This window comes from Vipera ursinii (genome assembly GCF_947247035.1).
Source record: "Vipera ursinii genome assembly, chromosome: 14".
Classification (NCBI taxonomy): domain Eukaryota; kingdom Metazoa; phylum Chordata; class Lepidosauria; order Squamata; family Viperidae; genus Vipera; species Vipera ursinii.
The window spans coordinates 4,729,908-4,753,535 of NC_139527.1; the positions used below are offsets into that span (position 1 = coordinate 4,729,908).

The 23,628-nt window shown below is 47.4% G+C and overlaps 3 protein-coding genes across 3 annotated transcripts in view; 2 read left to right on the forward strand and 1 right to left on the reverse strand.

The window, feature by feature from the left end:
- VSIG10 (V-set and immunoglobulin domain containing 10) overlaps positions 1–5,713 on the reverse strand; it is a gene marked incomplete at its 5' end in the record, with an annotated part of 13,369 nt that extends 7,656 nt beyond the window's left edge. Inside the window, 2 exons of the mRNA XM_083373575.1 lie at positions 3,216–3,500; positions 5,647–5,713. Of these exons, the coding sequence (XP_083229701.1) occupies positions 3,216–3,500; positions 5,647–5,713 (352 nt within the window). The remainder of the gene's footprint in view (positions 1–3,215; positions 3,501–5,646) is intronic.
- Positions 5,714–8,252: 2,539 nt separating this feature from the next.
- On the forward strand, positions 8,253–13,221 carry PEBP1 (phosphatidylethanolamine binding protein 1). Its single transcript, XM_083373901.1, has 4 exons — positions 8,253–8,464; positions 10,749–10,858; positions 10,978–11,078; positions 11,986–13,221. Exons 1-4 carry the CDS (start codon positions 8,267–8,269, stop codon positions 12,201–12,203), a joined length of 627 nt encoding a protein of 208 aa, XP_083230027.1. The 5' UTR covers positions 8,253–8,266; the 3' UTR covers positions 12,204–13,221.
- A 2,304-nt stretch (positions 13,222–15,525) lies between these two features.
- CHCHD10 (coiled-coil-helix-coiled-coil-helix domain containing 10) lies at positions 15,526–22,691 on the forward strand. The gene is made up of 4 exons (XM_083373936.1): positions 15,526–15,702; positions 19,942–20,167; positions 21,461–21,611; positions 22,478–22,691. Exons 1-4 carry the CDS (start codon positions 15,656–15,658, stop codon positions 22,495–22,497), a joined length of 444 nt encoding a protein of 147 aa, XP_083230062.1. The 5' UTR covers positions 15,526–15,655; the 3' UTR covers positions 22,498–22,691.
- Positions 22,692–23,628: the final 937 nt, after the last annotated feature.

The window sequence follows — 23,628 nt, forward strand, 5'->3', positions numbered from 1 at the left end:
GGAAGGCTTTCAAGGTAACAACCGGCAACTTGAATTGCACCCAAAGGCCGGGTGGCAGCCAACACAGTTTGTGCACAATCATTCAGAACAGAGCTGGAAGGGACCTTGGAGGTCTTCTAGTCCAGCCCCGTTATCCGAACTGCCAGCCTAAATGTTGGAGGTGTGGTGGTGAAGATGCAACGTATTTTCATATATGGTGGACCTGTAAAAAGGTTAAAGCTTTTTGGATTAAAATCTGGTGGAATATGCAAAAGATATTTAAGAAAAGGATAAAGTTTTGTCCGCAATTGTTTTTACTGGGCATTATTACTGATACTACTGTTGTGGACACTAAGTTGATGTTGAATTTAATTACGGCAGCAAGACTCTTAGTAGGGCAATATTGGAAGAAGGAAGAACTGCCGACTATAGAAGAATGGACTTTAAAAGTTTCCAACCTGGCGGAAATGGCAAAGATCTCGGCGTATTTGAAAGACCATTCGCAACAGAGATATATTGTGGAGTGGAAAAAATGGATTGATTATATCCAGAATAAATATGGGACTAAAAAGTTTCACCTAGCATTTGAATAAGTATTGATGTGATATTTACATTGCTTGTAGTTATTTTATAAGAGTTAAAGTGCGATAGATTTAATAGTTTATTGTTGTTTACATAAGGTAGATTATGATTGTTTGTATTTTTATACCCTGTATTTAGCTCTGGGAAGTCGGGGAGGGGGGAGGGGGAAGGGAGGGAGGTGTTGGGGAGGGTTGGGGAGAGGGGAGGGGGCTGGGAGGGGTTTGTTTTGTTAAAAAAATGTATTGTAAAACTTTTCAATAAAAAAAGCCTGTGAGGTGGGCTGGGCTGAAGAAAAGGGATTAACCCAAAGTCAACTAGCTGGCTTTCCTGCCTAAGGCAGAACTAGAACTCACTGTCTCCTGGTGATTGGACCAAAGTCACCCAACTGGCTTTTATGCCTAAACTGGGACTAGAACTCACAGCCACCTGATGATTGGCCCAAAGTCACCCTGCCAGCTTTCCTGACTAAGGCGGGACTAGAACTCACAGTCTCCTAGTAATTGGCCCAAAGCCACACAGCTGATTTTCATGCCTAAGGCAGGACTTGAACTCACGGTCTTTTATTTTCTAGGCTGGTGCCTTGGACCCACAGACCAAACCGGCTCTCAATTAAAATCAATTAAAAAATCATTTAATTGTTTCTGGGGTAAAATGTGAAAACTGTGTTGACACTGATTCAATAGCGTGGCTAGGATGCATTCTTGAAAACGAAGAGCTGTTGGAGAAACATTGGGATGGAAACAAAGCCTGTCTTTCTGATGCTGGAAAAAAGCAATTTCGCATACATCGAGGTATTCCTCAAATTACGATCATAGCAGAGAGCAGAATTTCCTTTGCTAAGCAAGGACGTTGTTAAGCGAATAAGGGCTGATTTGATGACCTTATTTGTGCTATGATTGTGAAGCAAATCAGTGCAGTTAACTGGACCAGGCAGCTGATGATTGATTTAGCAACGGAAGTGGGTGTGACTCACTTAACTTCTTTTAGCAATGGAAAAATTCTTTTCCCAGTTGCAGTCATATGTCAAGGACTACTGTATTGTGCACCTATAAATCTTCCCCGGTTGGTAGATGCAGTTGTGGACCGGTTAAAATGGGTGCGGCTCTCGCCTTCCACAAGCAAACAGCAGAACTACCAGCCAGTCACACCTTGAAAGCAAATAAGAAGTTTAAGATAGGGGTTGTAATCTGGTAACTATAGCAAGATTATTGTATGCACAACACTGGAGAGAATGTGGAAATCTTGTGGAAGGGATTGCATAAGTGTCAGGATTCGCAGAAATGGGAAAAATTTGTCTGTTTGGTTCGAGGAGAAAAACAATAGAAGTAATAGAATAACAAGAGTTGGAAGGGACCTTGGAGGTCTTCTAGTCCAGCCCTCTGCTCAAGCAGGAGACCCTATGCCATTTCAGACAAATGGCTGTCCAGTCTCTTCTTGAAAACCTCCAGTGATGGAGCACCCACAACTTCTGGAAAGCAAGTCTCTCCACTGATTAATTGTTCTCATTGTCAAGAAATTTCTCCTTAGTTCTAGAGTTGAATCTCTCTCTCTCTCTCTTTTTCTCATAATTTATTGTTTTATCACAGAGAATAAAAAACAGAACAGTAAAACAAACAAACAAAATGAAACAAAACAAAAAGATACACTCAACCCTAACAACAACAAAAGAAAAAAAATAGTGTACAAAAAAGCAAGAAAAAGTGTCCAATTAAATTTAAGAATTAACATGTAGGATCCACTCTGGCTGAATGCTGAAAAATATATGTGAAACGTTTAGCTTAACCTGTTGATTGCTTTTTCTTCTTTATATATATATATATGTCGATCAGAAGGTCGGCAGTTAGGCGGGTCGAATCCCGAGTGCCTCGTAACAGAGTGAGCGCCTGTTACTCGTCCCAGCTTCTGCCAACCTAGCAGTTCGAAAGCAAGTAGAAAAATAGAAAAAAAAATAGGGACCACTACGGTGGGAAGGTAACAGCACTCCATGTGCCTTTGGCGTCTAGTCATGCTGGCCACATGACCAGGGAGATGTCCTCGGACAAGCGCTGGCTCTTTGGCTTCGAAACGGAGATGAGCACCGGCCCTATATATATATATATATATATATGAAAAAGCAGTCAACAGGTTAAACTAAACATTACGTATATATTTGTATTTTGTATTTTGCATGGATAGATAGATAGATAGATAGATAGATAGATAGATAGATAGATAGATAGATAGATGAAAAAACAGTCAACAGGTTAAACTAAACACCACTAATCTTCAAATCCCTCTGTTCAGGTCGAATCTCTCTTTGATAAGCTTCCATCTGTTACTTCCTGTCCTGTCCTCAGGTGATTTGAAGAACAGGTTGATCTCCACTTCTCTGTGACAGCTGCTCAAGTATTGGAAGACTGCTATCATGTCACCCTAGTCCTTCTTTTCGTTAAACTGGAGATACAAAATCTCCCCCCCCCCGCAAAGCATTCATGTGAATTGGTCCTGACCTACATGGCACACTGAGTTTTTTTGTTTTTGTCTGACCTACCTTGTTGGGCTGGCAACTGTTGACTTAATGCAACATCTATACCCACATACGTTTGTCCAATGTCCTGTCCTGTTCTATTTGCCGAGCACCCAGGCCATTTTTGAAAGCAAGGATGAAGACTTACCGGCCATCCGTAACTGGATCCTGTGTGTATGGTTGGTCTCAGCCAGGATCTCCCTGCATAAGTAGTGACCTTCATCCTCTAGACGCAATCCTGAAATGTGCAAGGAGCTGTTTCCCACCAGGGAAAAGCGGCTATCCGAAGGGAGTTCTCCATCCGAGGAGAAGAGCATGGGAATGGCACCGGGCTCACCGTGGAACCACTGCACCACCAACACCTCGGAAGACGCATTCCAGCATCGCAAGGTCACTTCCCCATTCACTTCGCCAACCGCCACTTCTTCAGTTTCTGCGGGAGATAAAAGTTTATTTATCTAAAATGTTCTCATTTCTAAGAGCTGAAGTCCACCTGCCTTAAAGTTGCCAAAGTTGAGAAACACTTAAGTTTTCATCCATCTACCCTTGCACGGAGAGAGAGTTTGGTCTAGTGGTTAAGGCAGAAGGCTAGAAACCAGGAGGCGGCGAGTTCTAGTCTCACCTTAGGCACGAAAGCCAGCTTGGGTGACTTTGGGCCAATCACTAGGAGATGGTGAGTTCTAGTTCCGCCTTAGGCATGAAAGTCAATAGGGCGACTTTGGCCCAATTGCCAGGAGACTGTGAGTGCTAGTTCCACCTTAGGCATGGAAAACAGCAGGGTGACTTTTGGGCTAATCAGCAGGAGATGGTGAGTTCTAGTCCTGCCTCAGGCATGAAAATCAGTTGAGTGACTTTGGGCCACTCGGGCAGGAGACGGTGAGTTCTAGTCCCACCTTAGGCAGGAAAGCCAGTTGGGGAACTTTTGGGCCAATCACTAGAAGACTGGGAGTTCTAGTCTCGCCTTAGCCATGAAAGCCAGCTGGGGGACTTTGGGCCACTCCCTCTCCCTCTCAGCCCAACCCACCTCACAGGGTTGTTGTGGCAAGGAAAACAGGAGGAGGAAGATGTGATGGATATGCTCACCGTCTTGAGTTATTTGTAAAAGTAATTAAGGTGGGATATAAACACCAAATACATTGGGCACATCACCCTAAGTCACGGTTTAACTACACTTGAGTAAATCAGGCACAGTACGCTAGGTTTTAACAATGTGCGCTGAAATCACATCAACTCTTGGAAGCTGATATGAGACAAGGGAAGAACATCATAGTTGCACTCTCCATAAAAGCAGAGCTCGGTCTCTTCTCCTTGCCAAGCAGAATGCAAACTCATCCTGCTCTATTATTAACTCTCTGTCCAACAGTACCACTCCTTGCTCAGAACTCTGCCTACAAAAGCAGGGATTTAAATGTTTCATTCTGTCTGTCTGTTTAGCTTTGTTGAATGGGGTCAGATTGAAAAGCACTGAAAATCCGCCCATAAATTCATCACAACCCACTAAAGGGTTGGGGTTAACCAGGAAGAACCTGGGTTGAATTGTGACTGTCTCACAAATTAATTCTAGTTTACTTTGTAATTCTACCTGTCTCCTATTCCTTCCTTCCTTCCTTCCTTCCTTCCTTCCTTCCTTCCTTCCTTCCTTCCTTCCTTCCCCCCTCCCTCCCTCCCTCCCTCTTTCTTTCTTTCTTTCTTTCTTTCTTTCTTTCTTTCTTTCTTTCTTTCTTTCTTTCTTTCTTTCTTTCTTCTTTCTTTCTCACATTCCTTCTCTCTCTCTCTCTCTCTCTCTCTCTCTCTCTCTCTCTCTCTCTCTCCTTTTCCTTTCTCATAAAAGTGCTTTCCTTCTTGTCCCCCTTCCTAACCGCAACAGGGCAAACTTATCAATTGCCCCTCCCTCACCCCAGCCATAACCCAACAGTTAGAAAAGCGATTAAAATCATCCTGGAAAAATTCTGCATCCCACCTCCCCTCTTTAGACTTCGGGAAATCAAAGAGCAGGCAATTGTGACCAGAAGCTCTTTTTTGGGGGGTGGGGGTGGAAACCCACCAAGTATGCAGTATTCCTGAAAATTTTGGAGTTGCGGCGGGGGCGGGGGCTGCGAGGGAAGGAGACAAATGACGCTGCAACCTCTAAATCCCGACCTGTCTAAAACTTGGCGGAACAACGAGCTCTTTAACGCCAAGCATTCCTGATCGTTGCAAACAACTCCCCGCGCGTTCAGCCGGATTTTACGCAGTCAGACGAAGGCGAAAGGGGAGGGGTGGGTGGGGGTCGGCGATTCCGTCCCGCAGAAAGTTCGGAAAGCGAAGGAGGCGAGAAGGGAAAGGTTACATCCTTGTTTGGGAAGAAAACCCCAAAGCAAAGGCGACGTCTCCTTCTTCCTGGCGAGGCTTAAGATGCTTCAGCGGGAGAGTCCCCGTCTAGTGTAGTCCCTCCCGGGGAGGGGGTGGGTGGGAAAAATCTCCTCGTGGTCTCCTCTCCAAGTGGAACCTCGGCTCTTCCCGGCCATCTCTCCAACCTGGCGCTGTGTCACCTGTCTTGCCCTGCCCTGCCCTGCCGATGGCCCCGGCCAAGGGGTTACCTGCATCGCCGCCGCGCCCGGAAAGTGCCAGGACGAAGAGAAGGCTCGCAACCAGCCCGCTCGCCATGGCAGCTCGGACTGGGGGGAGCCGAAGCCAGCCGGCGCAGCTCCGCGGATTTACGGCCGGGAGGGCGGGCAGCGTTGACAAGAGAGGCGGGGAGACTTCCCCGTGGGAGGCGGAGCGGCTGCGACCGACGCCCTTCGCTCCTGTTTGCTTTACCTGGCGCCGGCCGGCGGCGAACTTCCCCGCCACCCAACGCAAAGTACCGTAAGTCGTTGAGACTTTGCTTGAGTGAGTTAGGTTTTGCCACTTTGGTTTGCCACTGCGGCAAATTAATTAATTAATTACTGCCGTTGTTAAGTTAGTAACTGTTAGTAACAGTTAGTCGTTAAGTGAATCTGGCTTCCCCATTGGACTTTGCTGGCCAGAAAGTCGCCAAAAAAAAAGTTGATCGGATGAGCCCTGGACACTGCGACCGACCGTCGTAAAGATGAGCCAGTCGCCAAGCGTCTGAATGTTGATCCAGGGGATGCAGCAACGGTCACCGTTGTGGGGAAAAAACAGCCCTAAGTCCCTTGTTTCCAGTGCCATTTTAACTTTGGACGGTCAGTAAGTGAACTGGCGCGAGTCGAGGACTAGCTCTACAGCTGGATCGAGGATCCAGCCATGAAACTTACCAATATAGAATGACAGAGTTGTAAGGGACCTTGGGGGCTCAGGTAGGAGACCGTACACCATTCTGGACAAATGACTGTCCAGTCTCTTCTTGACAACCTCCAGGGCTGGAGCAACCCACAACGTCTGGAAATGATTGTCTGTCTCACCGACATGAAATTTCTTCTTAATCCTAGGTTGGGTCTCTCTCTTACATTGATGTCATTTTAATCTGGCTGGGAAGATGGGGGCTGATTCAAATCCCTGATCACTTTGGGGGCTGGGGTGTAAGGCAGGAAGTGACACCTTCCTGTTAACACCTGTAGACTGGAGAACCAGGTCGACAGGGATGCAACAAGGCAGTGATGGCGAACCTTTTAGCGACCAAGTGCCCAAACTGCAACCCAAAACCCACTTATGTATCATCGGGTTCTGGGTGGGCGTGGCCCAATGGGTGGGTGTGGCCCAATGGGTGGGCGCTGCTGCAGTGGTAACGGCAGACTGGGTGGGACTAAAAAGTTCAATCAATCAATTCCAACTTTGCGAGAACTTTTTTTTCCCCATGAGAAGTTGAAATTGATTGATTGAACCTTTTTTTTCCCCACGGTGGCGGAGGCCTAAAGCGAAAAGATTTTATAAAACCCAGCTGAAGCGCTAGGACTGGGGCGAGGGCACGCGTGCCCACAGAGAGGGCTCTGCGTGCCACCTGTGGCACCCGTGCCATAGGTTCGCCACCACGGCAATAAGCTCTCCTGCCTTGGGCAGGAATGGTGGGGGTGGACCAGTGGTGGGATTCAACCGGTTCTCACCAGTTTTGGCAGAACCGGTAGCAATTTTTTTTTTTTGGTCACGCAGGCCCAGAATGGACTTCCGGAAGCAGCATCCACACAGAGAACCGGTTGTTCGCGCATTTGAATCCCGCCTTTGGGGCGGACTCGCTAGGAGACTTCCAAGGTCCCTTCAAGTCCTGTGGTTTTTGTGGTTCTGAGCTTGCTGAACCCATGATAGGGCAGGCACGGGCTTTGAATCCATCAAGACTGAGTTTGCTTGCTTATTCTGGAGTCGTCCCTCATGAGTCATTCACTTTTGGTGCAGTGTGCCAAGCTAAAAAAACAAAAAACCGTATCATCTCTGCAAGCATGGCTGCTAACTGTGGGCGAGCATGTGAAGAGAGACAGCCAGATGTGCTGCCTGGGGTTGAATCCCCACCTGATGAGGTTACCTAGTTTGGTAGTGCAACATCTTGTAGAAAATAACCAAACTCAGAGAACATCAGGAACCCCACAATCCCCCTCCCCCCCTTTCCTCCTCCCCTCTTTCTCCTTCCCCTTCCCCTCCTCCTCCTACACCTCTTCCTCTTCTTCCTCTCCTCCTCCTCCATTCCACACACTGACAGGGTTACCTTAGTTGGGTAATAAAACCTCTGCAAGAAAACAACCATGCTCAGAGAGCACCAAGGACCCTATCGATTTAAAACATAACCTCCTAACATTTATTAGCGTCGTCTTTAAAAAGGGTTTTTTTTAAGGAACTCAAAAGAAATTTCGGACGTTTATTTGAAAGAAGGCCCTTGGAGAAGCTAAATGAAACTATAAAATCCCAAAGTGTGCAGAGGCATGGCTTTAGAAAAAAAAATCATCTTTTTTTTTGTTTAACTATCCCGATGAAGATTTCCGAGATGAATTATCATCACGGGATGGTCAAATGCAAAACTTGGCAATGCTCGTATGCTTTGAATCGCTCTATAAAAGCAGCTTCTCAACCGCAGCAACTTTAAACTGGGTGGGTTTCAACGGCCAGAATACCCCAGCCGGAATTCCGGGACTTCAATTCCCAAGAGCCCCCTTCTTCCGACAGGGCCGAGCCTCTGTTCCCCGCTTTAGCCAATGGGAGCAAGAACGAGGGTCCCGCTGCCCTGGGATTGGAGGAGGAACCTGCCACTCCGAAGTCTCCGTATTAGGCTGAATGAGGCTTGCGCGCTACCTTTGCTGGCTGCAGCGAGCAGGCAAGAGGAGCTTCGGTGCAACCATGCCGGTAGATTTGAGCGGCTGGGGAGGCTCGTTAAGCCTCCCCGAGGTGGAAGAGAAGCCGGTGCATCCTCTGCGGGTCCGCTACGGGTCGGTGGAAATCGAGGAGCTCGGACAAGTGCTTACACCGACCCAGGTAAAAGGGGCCGCCGGCGCGGGTTGCAAAGTTGCGTCGCCTTTTTGCCCTTGCAAAAAAAAAAGGAAGAAAAATCTCTATGCACGTTTTCTCCATATGCAACGGGGCTGCGCGGCGCTTCCAGATCCAGTCCGCAAAAATCTTGCAGCTGTTGTGTGTGTGTGTGTGTGTGTGTGTGTCTCCATAAAGGAGCTCGGAAGCGCCCCGTTTTGCAAAGATTCAATGAAAAGGAGCATTTCAGGGTTGGTTTGTTTTTTTTCCTGTAAACCCCCCCCCCCAGCTATTTGCAACCCCGCCGTATAGGATCCCGCAGTCCCCTTCGCTGCAAATCGCCAACCTGCCACAATTGCAACCGGGAAAGCAAGTCCCGTTTGGATACGACGACTCGCTCGGTTTTTTGCAAGGGGAAAATCCTTCCGCACCCCCACCCCAAGGAAAAAAAAAAGCATGCATCTGAACGTTCAATTGTGGGTCTCCTTTTAGGAATGAACCTTGGCAGGCCAGAGAATCCTGAGTGGCATTTTTTTTTGGGGGGGGGGGAAAGAAGAAGAAGAAAAAAAAAAGACGCGCAACTGTTTTTATTGCACGTTCTTGGCCTGGCCTTAAAGTAGAAGAGAGAAGAGCAAGGTGGAAAGATTTTTTTTAAAAAAAAAACAACAACCCCAAACCTAAAAATATAAAGGCACCCATTGCCAAGATGGCATCTTCCCATCTTGGCAATTCTCCCTCCGTTGCAAGGCCGGTGGGGGGGGGGGGGAAGGCCGCGCGCACGCGCGTTTGCAAAACCGAGACGGGACCTTGAGCTAAATTGGAGGCGATCCCGGCGAATGTTAAGTGCGTGCAATGCAAAATCCATTTGCCTTGGGACAGTTAACCGTTGCAGACTTCGGGTGTGTGTGTGAGGCGTAGCAGGGTGAGAGGGACGGCGAAATGGTGCTTTAATGTTAATTAATCCAGCTTCCCCGTTTGCAGATGTCCAGCTTTCCATGGCTTTTTGTTGGTTTGTTTTTTGGGTCAAATCGACTGCCTTTCTTTTTTTTTATTGAAAAGTTTTTCAATACATTTTATCTTTAACAAGCCCTCCCCCCCACCCCCCACCCAACCCTTCCTAGCCCTCCCTAACCCTCCCCTCCCCCCTCCCCTTCCCTCCTCCCCCATCCCCGACTTCCCAGAGCTAAATACAAGGTATAAAAGTAAAAGCAATCATAAACAACCATATACTAACAACAATAAGCTATTAAGTCTTATCGCACTCTAGCTCATGTAAAATGACTACAAGCAATACTAATATCACATCAAAACTTATACAAATGCTAAATGAAACTTTCAAATATAGCAAGATTATTTAGATTATTATTTAGATTATTTATCCAGATGCAGGCCAGCTAATTTATGACGCTGACCTGTGTAAAGGAGAGTGGCTTAAAATCTCATTATCTTACCTCCCGCTGAACACAGCCCATCGTCCCCTTCACAAGGTAAAGATCGCTAATCCAGGGGGTTACTATTAAAACTACATCTGTTGGGGAATTGTGGCGTGTTTGGTGCTCTCCGAGCTTGGTGGTTTCCTTGCAGATGTTTCATGACCCAAACTAGGTCACATTATCAGAGCTAGCAGGGAATGGGGATTGCTTTCATTTTTATTTTATATAAAGCTCGCTGGTTTGTCTGCTCACCAGTAGATAAAAATGACGGCAAACGCTGCTCCATTCTAGCACGGATGATGTGACCTAGTTGGGTCATGAAATGTCTGCAAGGAAACAGCCAAGCTCAGAGAACACCCAGGACCCCACACTCCCTTCCTTCCTTCCTTCCTTCCTTCCTTCCTTCCTTCCTTCCTTCCTTCCTTCCTTCCTTCCTTCCTTCCTCTCCACAAATCCCACTCCCTTTTAGCACTGATGATTTTACCTAGTTTGGGTCATGAAACGTCTGCAAGAAAGCCACCAAGCTCAGAGAGCACCATGGATCCTAGAGTTCAACCCTGAGCTACAAATATTCCCTTCTATCAATTGGGGAATTCTGGGAGCAGGTGTCCAGATATCTTAAAGTGGCTGAGATTGAGAGCAATTGCTGTAAGCATCAGTTCCCACCTTCTGGAACAGGAATGTTTTTGTTTGTTATCATTTGCTGAAAATGCAGGTTGTCTGCAAAGGGAGAAAAATGGGCAACTCTTACTACAGAACTGCCTTAGTCAATGTACATTTCTTCTGGCCCGTCTTTGTTTTTCCTGTTTTAACGCGGAGCAAAAAATAAAGTAAAATAAAATTCTGTTTTGTTTGGGCAGGTGAAGAATCGGCCAACCCTGATAGAGTGGGATAATTGCAGCCCGGATAAATTCTACACGTTGGTTCTTACGGATCCTGATGCTCCCAGCAGGAAAACCCCCAAATTCAGGTGAGTGAGTTTTGGGGGTGCTTGGAAAGTGCTCGGAGTCCCTCCTTTAGAGGGACCTCAGCGTGTTGCAAGGTGGGATTTGCAGACACGGGGACCCAACTCTCTTCTTTTTGTTTTAGGGAGTGGCACCACTTTTTGGTGACCAACATGAAAGGCAACGATATCAGCAGTGGGCATGTTTTGTCAGACTATGTTGGATCTGGGCCGCCGAAAGGAACAGGTAAGTTCCCTTTCAGTATGCATTATCTTTCAAAAAGTGGCCAGGTGGATGGATGATAGATGATCCATCCTCCCATCCTATCATCCCTCCTCCATCTTGTCCTTCCTCCTATCCATCCATCCTCTCATTCATTCTTCCATTCCTCCCATCCTTCATCCCTCCATCATCTTATCCTGCCTTCCATTCATCCACCCATCCTCTCATTCATTCTTGCATTCCTCCCATCCTTCATCTTCCCATCCCTCCATCATCATCCTGTCCTTCCTTCCATCCTCTCATCCATCCCATTCCTCCTATCCACTCACCCATCCATTCTCTTATCCATTCTCCCATTCCTCCCTCCCTCCTATCTCTCCTTCCCTCCTCCCATCCATCCTCTCATCCATCCCTCCATCCTCCCATTCATCCAATCCGTCTTCAAAATTTTACATGCTGCTTGACTCCCAACCGCTCTGAGGAGGCAGGTGTCATGGTTCCGATAAATGAAACAGTTCAAACAAAATGCAAGCATTGTTTATCTAAAAAGTCTTAATAAAGAAACAAAACATCGGCACTCATGGAGGGATGCCAGAATCTGAAGTCTCTTCTCCCCAAACCCATTGTAACACACACACAATCCCCGCCCTTATCTACACGTCATAAATCACATTATCCAATTAGTTTTACATAGGAGGTTTCACTTCCCATTCTGTACGCTGGCTTTTCTAATCTTCTCAAAATAGTTGTTAGAAAATTCCCTCCCTTCAAGATTCAGAGTGAAGCAGTTTAAACAAAAGGCTGTCTCTTAAATTGTCAGTGCAAAAAACATGTCAATGTTTGCAGCATTGACATCGGGCAGGGCTGAATTGAACCCTCATTAAAGGGGTTTCTGGTGTTTTTCTTTGTTTTCCCTCGTGTCCATTTTCAGGCCTTCACCGCTATGTGTGGCTGGTCTACGAGCAGCCCCAGCAGCTGAGTTGCGACGAGCCCATCCTGAGCAACCGCTCGGGGGACAAACGGGGCAATTTCAAAATATCGGCTTTCCGCAAGAAATACAAGCTGGGTTCCCCTGTCGCGGGCACTTGCTACCAAGCCGAGTGGGACGACTACGTGCCCAAACTCTACGAGCAGCTCTCTGGGAAATAAAATTGCCTTTGTGTTGTGCCCTAGTTCCTCTTTCTTGGAAATTCTTCCCTTAGGATAAATGGCCTGGTTTACTCCGGATGCATTGCTGAAGATGACTCCCATTGACTCGGTAACATTAATCTATGTTAATTCATTGTGGACCCTTTAATCGGCAACCTTTATTGTTTTAAAAGGGTTTTTTTTTCAACCTGCAACTGAATTGTATGTTGCATTGCTGCTTTTGAGAAGCTTCAATCCTGAGAATAGAAAACACTCATTTTCTATAACTTAGCTCAGGGGTCTTCAAACATGGCAACTTTTAAGACTTGTGGACTTCAACTCCCAGAATTCAGAGTTCCAGTCCATAAGTCTTAAAGTTGCCACGTTTGAAGACCCCTGACTTAGGTGGTTGTGAAGGGGAATTGTTCCTCTGCCTTGCCTAAAAAAAAGGGCACAAGTGCCAACAATTTTGTGTAGAACACCGCAACCTTTACTCCTATAGACTCAGTGGAATGATAACTGCAGTATTTCTAGCCAGCAATGGGATTATGGACCCCGCCCCAATGCATCTGGAAGGCGCCAGGTAGGTGGAAAATATCATAAAATTGGAATATAAGCATCTCTTACCGTAATTTGAGGCAGATGTGGTTCACTGTGGTTTGCAACTGAAGCATCCTGTAATTTCTGCTTGTGATTTTCCACTAAAGAGGAATTGGGCCAATGGATCCACAGTTTCACCTAGTTTGTTTAGATTTTGATTTTATCTCAATGAACTCTGCTCTTACTGGATATAAAAGTTCTCGTATCTGATTTAGAAGGCCAGGATTGTTCAAGGTGGATTTCTCTCGTTTTACCAATAACATTTCTGGATGTAATTCTTCCCCTCCCCCCTCTAAATTGCTGTTAAGTAGAGTACATAGCAAGTCTTGGATGTTTTCCCATGTTCACTGATATTGTCCCTTGAGAAGCGAAAGCTTGTGTCTTCATGGATTTGCGTTGCTCTTGAGAACTTTTCAATTAAAAAGGAGGCTTGTCTTCATTTTTTTTTATGCTGCTCCTTCATAGATACCTAGGTTGGATTAACCAGAAAAATTGCATCGCAAAGTTTGGCTCATTAACTTTAGTTAGGCTTTCGATGGCTTAATCGTTCCCATAACTTAGCTTATTGACTGTATTGTATGATACCAGAATTGGTTAGTTCAGTAATCAAGTTAACTTGGTTATGAGATGGGAGAGGTCTATTCCAATCTCTGGTCTTTCAAAACGGGATTCCGATCCTCAACTGGTTTTATTGTTGCTATTGTTTCAATTACTGGTTGGAAAACCCCCAGAATTCAATATAAATGCTCTAAATAAAATAAAACAGGTGTTTGTCCAAGATTGCTGAAAACCTTCCCCTGAAGAAGACTAGAACATAATTTCAATTGAGGGAACTTTTAAAGAAAAATATTGTCCTTCATTTCTCAGCCTGTCAGCCTGGACAGTAGAAAACAACAGAATTTATTTTTATTTTATTTTACAAATCTACACAGGGCTTTTATTTCCCCCAAATCTTTGCTGACACCTCTGAGCAAAAAGTGGGTATTAAGGCCTTGTCCAAGTGAACTGACTTAATAACTGTTGGACTTCTGACTTTGTTGCAGTGTATAATTCTATCTAGCAGAAGACAGTCCTTGACTTAACAACAATTCATTTAGTGACCATTCAAAGTTACAACAGCACTGAAAAAAGTTGACTTAGGGCCATTTTCCATGTGACCATGGCGGCAGCCCTGTGGTCACATGATCAAAATTCAGATGCTTGCCAACTGACTTATATTTATGACCACTGTAGTGTCCCGCGGACGGGTGATCCCCTTTTGCGACTGACCAGCGAAGTCAATGAAGTCAGATTCACTTAACAACCGTGTTACTAACTTAACTGTAACGATTCTCTTAACAACTCTGGCAAGAGAGGTCCAAAATGGGGCAAAACTCACTGAAATGTCTCACTTAGCAACAGAAATTTGGGGCTCCATTGTGGTCATAAGTTGAGGACTACCTGTACAGAATAACAGAGTTGGAAGGGCCCTTGGAGGTCTTCTAGTCCAACCCCTTGCTCAAAGCAGGAGACCCTATTCTTGTTTCCCAGTGATGCCAGGAGTAGGGTGCCGAGGTAGAAAAAAAAATCCCCATTAAATGACCTTTTGAGTTTTATGCTGGGCCTAAGATGAGGAAGTCCAAAAGGAGCCATAGATAACGAAAATTGGACACTTCTCAGTCATAAAATGTATTCCTGGGTGGAATTCTCCATTTAGAATTGCTAGGGATGTCTCTTAGAGAAATTACCTCGAGAGATAATAAGAGCAAAAAAGGAAACAAGGCTTTTGGGGGCTTTTTTTTTTGCTGAAAGAAAAAAACGAACTGAACGGCGGAGTTGCTCAATCCCGCTTTTAAGACAGGTGGACTTCAACTCCCAGAATCCCCCAGCCGGCATGGCTGAGGTACTGAATTTCAGAATTGGAACAGATTGAGAAACTTGATTTAGGGGGTTTAAATTTTGTATGCATATGTAATGTTAAATATAAATGTGTAAAATGCATATAAATTCTATAAATATAATTTGTGGGTTAGAAAGGATCCTAGAGGGGGGAGGGGAAGGAGTAATATGGCCATTCCTCAGGAGAACTGGCGGGAAGTCAAAATTTATTTTATTTTTTTATTTTTATTACATTTATATACTGCCCTTTCCCGAAGGACTCAGGGCGGTTTACAGGGTGATTAAAAACAAAAACACCAAAGTTAAAAACAATTTAAAAAATTATATCCGTCCCTGAACAATACCGTGTTTCCCTTTTTTAAAAAAAATCCTTTTATTTTTCGTTTTTTTCTTTTCTTTGCTCCTTTCCTTCTGTTTTCCTTTCCTTCCGTTTTTCCCCCTTTTGTTTTCCTTCAGTTTTTTTCCCTTCAGTTTTCCTTTCCTTACCTCAAAATTCTAATGGAGATGTATTTAAAAAAAAAAAGGGAAGAAAAAAAAAGACCCGAAGGATGGATGGATATATATATATATATATATTTTCATTTAAAAAGAGTCTCGTGAGAATTTTTAGGTCGTTTGGTCGCTCTAGGCCAGGGGTAGGCAACCTCGGCTCTTTTAGGACTCATGGACTTCAACTCCCAGAATGCCTGAGTCAGCATAGCTGACTCAGGCATTCTGGGAGTTGAAGTCCATGAGTCCTAAAAGAGCCGAGGTTGCCTACCTCTACTCTAGACTTTTCCTAGCTCTCTGGGGCCGAGAGACGGGCGGGGCTGTGGTGGGAGGAGAGGAGCCGAGCGCCCGGGGATTGCGCCTGCGCAGAAGAGCCTCTCCGAGCCACGTGTGGGGGGTGTTCCAGAACGCGGTTGCGTCACAGCGAGTTTCAAGGAGATTCCGGGCGTCTCTTTCGCAGCGGCTGCCGGAGCGAAGCCGGGCCAACCGCAGCCAGCGACCTCGCCATGCCCAGGGGCAGCCGGAGCGTCCCCTCCCGCCCGACGGCGACCAGGTAGGCGTGGGGGGACGAAGCCCACCCCCTCCCCAGCCTCCCCTCCTAAAAAAAAAAAAGACCCCGGCTTTGGTCCTGGACACACTTTCGCCGCCCCCCCCCCCGGGTAGAAGCCCAACGACTCCTCTCCCAAGGTCAGAAGGCAGGAAAAGCGCTCTGTGCATGCTCAGGAGCCCCGGGGAGGGGAGCAGAGGGGTTGGGTGTACTGGACACGAGTTTTGCTCCTGGTACTCTTTCTCCCGCTCCCCCTCCCACACATACACCCTGGATAGAAGCCCAACGACTCCTCTCCCAAGGTCAGAAGGCAGGAAAAGCGCTCTGTGCATGCTCAGGAGCCCTGTCTCGAGGAGGGGAGGGGTTGAGTGTACTGGACACGACTTTTGCTCCTGGTACTCTTTCTCCCGCTCCCCCTCCCACACAAACACCCTGGATAGAAGCCCAACGACTCATCTCCAAGGTCAGAAGGCAGGAAAAGCGCTCTGTGTATGCTCAGGAGCCCAGGGGAGGGGAGGGGAGGGGTTGGGTGTATTGGACACGAGTTTTGCTCCTGGTACTCTTTCTCTCCCCCCCCACACACACACATCCTGGATAGAAGCCCAACGACTCCTCTCCCAAGGTCAGAAGGCAGGAAAAGCGCTCTGTGCATGCTCAGGAGCCCCGTCTCGGGGAGCAGAGGGGTTGGGTGTATTGGACACGAGTTTTGCTCCTGGTACTCTTTCTCCAGCTCCCCCTCCCACACAAACACCCTGGATAGAAGCCCAACGACTCCTCTCCCAAGGTCAGAAGGCAGGAAAAGCGCTCTGTGCATGCTCAGGAGCCCCGTCTCGAGGAGGGGAGGGGTTGGGTGTACTGGACACGAGTTTTGCTCCTGGTACTCTTTCTCCCGCCGCCCCCCCCCCCCAAACACCCTGGATAGAAGCCCAACGACTCCTCTCCCAAGGTCAGAAGGCAGGAAAAGCGCTCTGTGCATGCTCAGGAGCCCCGTCTCGAGGAGGGGAGGGGTTGGGTGTATTGGACACGAGTTTTGCTCCTGGTACTCTTTCTCCCGCTCCCCCTCCCACACAAACACCCTGGATAGAAGCCCAACGACTCCTCTCCAAGGTCAGAAGGCAGGAAAAGCGCTCTGTGCATGCTCAGGAGCCCCGTCTCGAGGAGGGGAGGGGTTGGGTGTACTGGACACGAGTTTTGCTCCTGGTACTCTTTCTCCCGCCGCCCCCCCCCCAAACACCCTGGATAGAAGCCCAACGACTCCTCTCCCAAGGTCAGAAGGCAGGAAAAGCGCTCTGTGCATGCTCAGGAGCCCCGTCTCGGGGAGCAGCGGGGTTGGGTGTATTGGACACGAGTTTTGCTCCTGGTACTCTTTCTCCCGCTCCCCCTCCCACACAAACACCCTGGATAGAAGCCCAATGACTCCTCTCCCAAGGTCAGAAGGCAGGAAAAGCGCTCTGTGCATGCTCAGGAGCCCCGTCTCGAGGAGGGGAGGGGTTGGGTGTATTGGACACGGGTTTTGCTCCTGGTACTCTTTCTCTCCCCCCCCCAAACATCCTGGATAGAAGCCCAACGACTCCTCTCCCAAGGTCAGAAGGCAGGAAAAGCGCTCTGTGCATGCTCAGGAGCCCCGGGGAGTGGAGGGGTTGGGTGTATTGGACACGAGTTTTGCTCCTGGTACTCTTTCTCCCGCTCCCCCTCCCACACAAACACCCTGGATAGAAGCCCAATGACTCCTCTCCCAAGGTCAGAAGGCAGGAAAAGCGCTCTGTGCATGCTCAGGAGCCCCGTCTCGAGGAGGGGAGGGGTTGGGTGTATTGGACACGGGTTTTGCTCCTGGTACTCTTTCTCTCCCCCCCCCAAACATCCTGGATAGAAGCCCAACGACTCCTCTCCCAAGGTCAGAAGGCAGGAAAAGCGCTCTGTGCATGCTCAGGAGCCCTGTCTCGAGAAGGGGAGGGGTTGAGTGTACTGGACACGACTTTTGCTCCTGGTACTCTTTCTCCCCCCCCCCCAACACACATCCTGGATAGAAGCCCAACGACTCCTCTCCCAAGGTCAGAAGGCAGGAAAAGCGCTCTGTGCATGCTCAGGAGCCCCGTCTCGGGGAGCAGAGGGGTTGGGTGTATTTAAAAGGCCACGGGTGGGTTTCAACCGGCTTCAAAAGCTTTGGGGGTTCTCCCTCTCTTGAGAAGGGAGCCTTGGGGATTCTTCCCTCCGAGGAAGGAAGATGGGGAGCGCTCTGTGCATGCTCAGGAGTCCCCGTCTTGGGGAAGACAGGGATCGCTATCTCTTATCTATACCTATCTATCTATCTATCTATCTATCTATCTATCTATCTATCTATCTATCATCCATGTCTGTCTGTCTGTCTATCTATCACACAAGACATTTATAAGCTAAGGAAAATAGGACAGGAAAATCCTGATAAGGCTACCTACCTACCTACCTATCTATCTATCTATCTATCTATCTATCTATCTATCTATCTATCTATCTATCTATCTATCTATCTTCCATGTCTGTCTATCTATCTATCACACAAGACCTTTATAAGCTAAGGAAAATAGGACAGGAAAATCCTGATGAGGCTACCTAAACGTTCAGAAGCTAAATTAAAACAAGCTTGGAGAGCAAACCACTGCCCAAAATCTAAAACCCGAGCCACGAGCATTTTCTATTACCGTATTTCAAAGTATACATCTACCCTTATGCGTACATGACCCACGTATACACAGTCTATATACATGCACACACATATTAAGACGTTTGGAAAAGCAGGTGACCTTGGGGGATTAGGAGTTAATAGAAAAGGAGATTTGCTGGTCCAGACTTGCAGCCTTCTGGATGATTCAGCTAAAAAGGAATCGAGAGGAGAGGTCAGATGAGAAACGGGATCTAAGCCGACAAACCCAAGAGCCGCATGATCCAGGAGACCGAGGTTTTAGTCTCTGCTCAGCCACGGAGGAGTCTGCCTGGGGGGGGGGAACTTAAGTCTCAGCTCATTTTACTTCCCAGGGCTGTTGTTTTTGGGGAAAATGGGTGGAAACAGTGCTGGGCATATTGCTTTGAGCTCCTGAATGGAAAGCAGGAGAGAAACCAAATAAATACAGGAAGTTCTCGACTTACGACCACAGGATCAGAATTTCTGTTGCTAAGCAAGACAGGTAAATGAGCCAGGCCTGATTGAACAAGGTTTTGTGGGTTTTTTTTGTTTTTTTTAATTGTGGTTAGTAAGCAAATCGCTTACAAGTTGTTAAATGAAAGACACCGCTTGTTATGCAAAACCAGCTTCGCCGCTGGCTGGGAAGATTGCAAGTGGCGATCACGTGATCCTGGGATGTGGGAATCGTCGCAAATACAGGGTTCCCGAGTGCCCGAATTTGGATCACGTTACCACGGGGATGCTAGGACATTCCTAAGGGCTAGGACTGGTTTGTGAGCCACTGTTTTTCAGTGCTGTGCCGACCTCAGATGGGTCCCTAAATAAATCGTCGTTAGGTCAAGGACTAAAGCTTGTGTAGAAAACAACCCGGATTAAACCCTTATTAAGAGAAGCTCACAGAAATGCAGGGCGTGGGATGAGACATCTGTGTCCCTCCAGAAGCTCTTCCCGTCGGGGGGGTGTTTTCGTGCTGGTTGGGGATAATGGGCTATATAGTCCAGGCCACCTCAAAGGATATGGGTTTCCTTCACTTTGGATGGGAGATGATGCAACCTTATACAACACCATTCTTCCCCTTCCCCCTTCCTGTAAACAGCCAGTTTGCTGCAGTGATTGAGGCACCAGGTTAGAAAGCAGGAGACTGGGAATTCTAGTCCCACCTTAGGCATGAAAGCTGGTTGGGTGACTTGGGGCCAATCATCAGGTGACGGTGAATTCTAGTACCGTCTTAGGCATGAAAGCTAACTGGGTAACTTGGGGCCAATCTGTAGAAGATGGTGAGTTCTAGTCTCGCCGTAGGCATGAAAGCCAATTGGGTGACTTTGGGCCAGTCACTAGGAGACTGTGAATTCTAGTTCCACCTTAGCCATGAAAGCCAGCTGGGTGACTTTGGGCCAGTCTCTCTCTTTCAGCCCACCTCACAGGCTTGTTGTTGTGGGGTAAATAGGAGGAGGGACGTCTGTTGGATATGTTTGCCCCCTTTGAGTTATTTGTAAAAATAATCCAAAGTGGGATACAAATAAATAAATAAATAAAAGGCTACAAAAAAAACCTCACCTTCTCCATTCTTCTCTCCATCTTAACAGTCCAGCGGTTTCTCATGCTTCACCTCCTGCTCATCCTCCTCCTTCCGCCATGGCCACCCCTGCTCCACCTCAGCAGCCTGGTTTGATGGCCCAGATGGCTACCACAGCAGCAGGAGTGGCTGTTGGCTCCGCCGTGGGCCACGTGGTCGGTGGCGCTCTGACGGGGGCATTCAGTGGCGACAGCAGCTCCTCCCAGCCCGCGAAAGTGGCTAGCAGCCCTGTCCAGGTGAGGCTCAGATGGATGAACTCCAGGCCCAGTTCCCACGACACGTGTAAAGTGGAGTTGGGTCCAAGGCCTGGTGGGTGGTCTTCACACGCCACAAAGTCCCCGAGTAGCGTTTGTGAGGTCTGTGGTCAAGTTTCCGACTGACGAACCCCAACCAAGCAAGTACCTTCGAGACGATCCAATCTTTCGATGCAAAACTTTATTGAGCACATCGTTTCGGCACTGATGAGAGCAAAACCAGCTCTGGTTAAAAACCCCACCCCTTCTGCCTCTTGGTTGAGGTCACGTTGCCCGATTAAGTGCTAAACTATTGTTATGAGAAAGTGTCTCTTGAGTTTGGCCAGACATCTGTTGAACTGTCCTTGATTCTCAGGGGGTCTGACTTCTCGGTCTCTGGAGTCCCTATTCTATTTCCCTTCCCTTACACACACACACCCCTCAAGTTTGTTGGCAAGTGGAAAAGCAAAACTATGCTTCAAATTTGACAGTCTGCTTTGGGGGGATCATCCCAAAGAAGGAATTGTAGGAAAGGAGGAAGGGATGTTGGGAGATGGGTCTTGGGGTGGAGATGCTGGACCTGAACCGTGTGTGTGTGTGTGTGTGTGTGTGTGTGTGTGTGTGTGTGTGTGTGTGTCAGAGAAGGTGGTTGGGGGACCTTGAGCCAGCCCAAGAGCCATCTTGATGGAGTGGTCAAGCTCTTTTGCCGTTTCCTAAATGGCATAAGGGTGGGAGCCCCATAAATCCTGGTGGGAACAAGGCTCAATAGGTAGTCCTCGACTTACAGCCACTTGTTGAACAACTCTTCAAAGCTACAACACTAGAAGCGACTTATGACCAATGACCATCTGACCTGACCTAAGCCAGCTGTATAGATAGTCCTCAACTTACAGCAGTCCATGTAGTGACCACCCAAAGTTACAACGGCACTGAAAAAAGTGACGCGCGACCGGGTTTACCCCCCCACACACACTTAACGTCCATGGTCAAAATTCAGATGCTTGGCAACTGACTTGTATTTATGACTGCCGCGTCCCAAGGTCACTTTCTCACAATCAAAGTCAATGGGGAAGCCGGATTCACTTAACAGCCGTGTTCATAATTTAAGAACGGCCGTGATTCGCTTAACAACTGTGGCGGGAAAGGTGGTAAGATGGGGCAAAAGCCCGCCAACCGTCTCGCTTAGCAACATTACATTTTGGGCTCAATTGTGGCCGTACGTTGAGGGCTACCTACATGACCAAACTACCTGCGCTTACCTTGGGAGGTTGAATGTCTCTCCTTGACTGTCTCCAGGAATCCAGGCAGATACCAACCCATCAGCCATCCCAGTATGGACCTTGCCTCTACGAGATGAGGCAGTTCCTGGACTGTGCTACTAACCAGAGTGACTTGACCTTGTGTGAGGGCTTCAACGAGGCCTTGAAGCAATGCAAGGAAGCCAGCGGTGAGTGTTACCATGATGGAGAAGAAAGGAGACATCTTGGAAATTGCAGGAGTCCGGTTGCCCCAGACGTTTTATGAAAAGGCATCCGCTTTGACGAGCTGCATCTCACTTCATCGGATGTCCGAAGCAGCTAGATTGATGGAGGATTTAAATTAGGTGCCTGGGTGGGCAACGGGGGTGGTGGTGGTGGTTAGGCCCCTGCAGATTACATTGGAGACATCACAAGGGCCTGACCATCTAATAATTTTTTAGAAGTCCGTTGTGCTTCTGGAGACCTTTTGTGGTGACCTAGAACCCTTGAACCCACCTCTGCTTCCATGGTGGTTTTAAAGTCTCTCTTACCCCCAGATGGTCATTTTTAGATCTGCGGTGGAGGTTGAAATGCTGTGATAGGATCCTTGTTTTGAATCCTGAGGGCAAACATGGGTCCATTAATTCTTGAGCTGAAGAATTTGGCCTGTGTAGGAACCAAAGGGGCATTGCTGACAGGTCATATTAGAGCCGCGTTCCTCAACCTCGGCAGCTTGAAGATGTGTGGACTTCAACTCCCAGAATTCCTTGCCTCTGTTCTCTCCCACTTACATTCACAATGAGCTACAGCCCCTCCTCTTGTTGATGGCCAACCAACAATGAGTTAGATGTTCACCACCAGCCAGGACTAATTGCCCTTCCTTCTTTCTCCCTCTTTCAGTTTTCCAAATAAAGATCTGAAATGTTAGAACTCTGCTTTACAGGGCAGAAAATCCATTTATGTTACCTGTCCATCCATTGGTGCAATCCAGGGCTCTGCTCAGCCAGTATGACCCATCGCTTTTATGAAAACGTCTTGCAGCTTGAGGCCAACTTGTCGTGTCTTTCTTTTGCAGGTGTGACTTCCCTCTTGTGAAGAAATGAGAAAGGTCAACGCTAAGCAACAAAAGGATCCTAACGGGGACAAAGAGAATTAGCAGAGAATCTGGCCAGCTCAACCTGGTTTTCTCAGATGTAGATTTATAAGCAAGGAAAGGTTTTAAACGCAAGGATAAATTGATTTTTGTACAGAGGAAAGTCAAATAAAAGCAGATGGTTTATTTAAAGCGAGCACCTGAGTGCGTGTTTCTGTTTGTTTAAGGCCATATGAATTGAGCTGGTGTGTAGCGATTCTTTAAAAGAGGGCTATGTAGCCAAACACGTCGGTCCAAGATTTTGAGTATGAAGATCTTTTGAAGGATGCATCTAGTGGACATTTCTCCAAATTGGTGTCCTTTGGGCAGAGTGGATTCTCAAACACACAATGCCAGCTGAAAGTGTAATGTTTAGGAAGAGGATTCTGGTTTAGGTCGGGGTGGGGAACTATGGCTCTATGGCCTGTGGACTTCAACTCCCAGAATTCTTGAGCCAGCATTCAATTCAATTCAAGTCCGCAAGTCATAAAGGGTGCCGTCGTTCCCCACCTCTGGTTTAGACCATCTGGAGGACATTAACTTGGACAAAGCTGATTGGGCCTTGCTATTTCCTAAGATTTTGGTGGACGCGTTGGGCTAGCTCAGGGGGCAACCTTGGCTCTTTTATGACTCGTGGACTTCAACTCCCAGAATTCCTGAGCCAGTACAGCTGGCTCAGCAATTCTGGGAGTTGAAGTCCACGAGTCATAAAAGAGCCAAGGTTGCCTACCTCTGGGCTAGGTGAATTCAGGTCCAAATCACTGCACTGTCTATAAACAAGCCATATGATGGCGTAGAGTGAGCGTGGATCCAGCTGAGGGCGCTTCCTGGCATTCTCCTTTTTCCAATTTTGCAAGAGATGGAAATTGAAGATGGTGGGACTGACCCAACTCAGGAACCAAGCGTGGGCAGCAACGGAACTTAAGAGAGGAGCCATCCACTTTGACCCATGAGTTGGAAGTTCTCAGCTTCTCCATATTTTCTGTTGCGGAAGAGAATGGTCATTGTTGATAGGACCGAGAGGAGCAAATGGTCGGTAAATGGTGGACTTCTTCAGATGTGGAAGAATTGGCGGGGGGGGGGGGAAGGGAAAG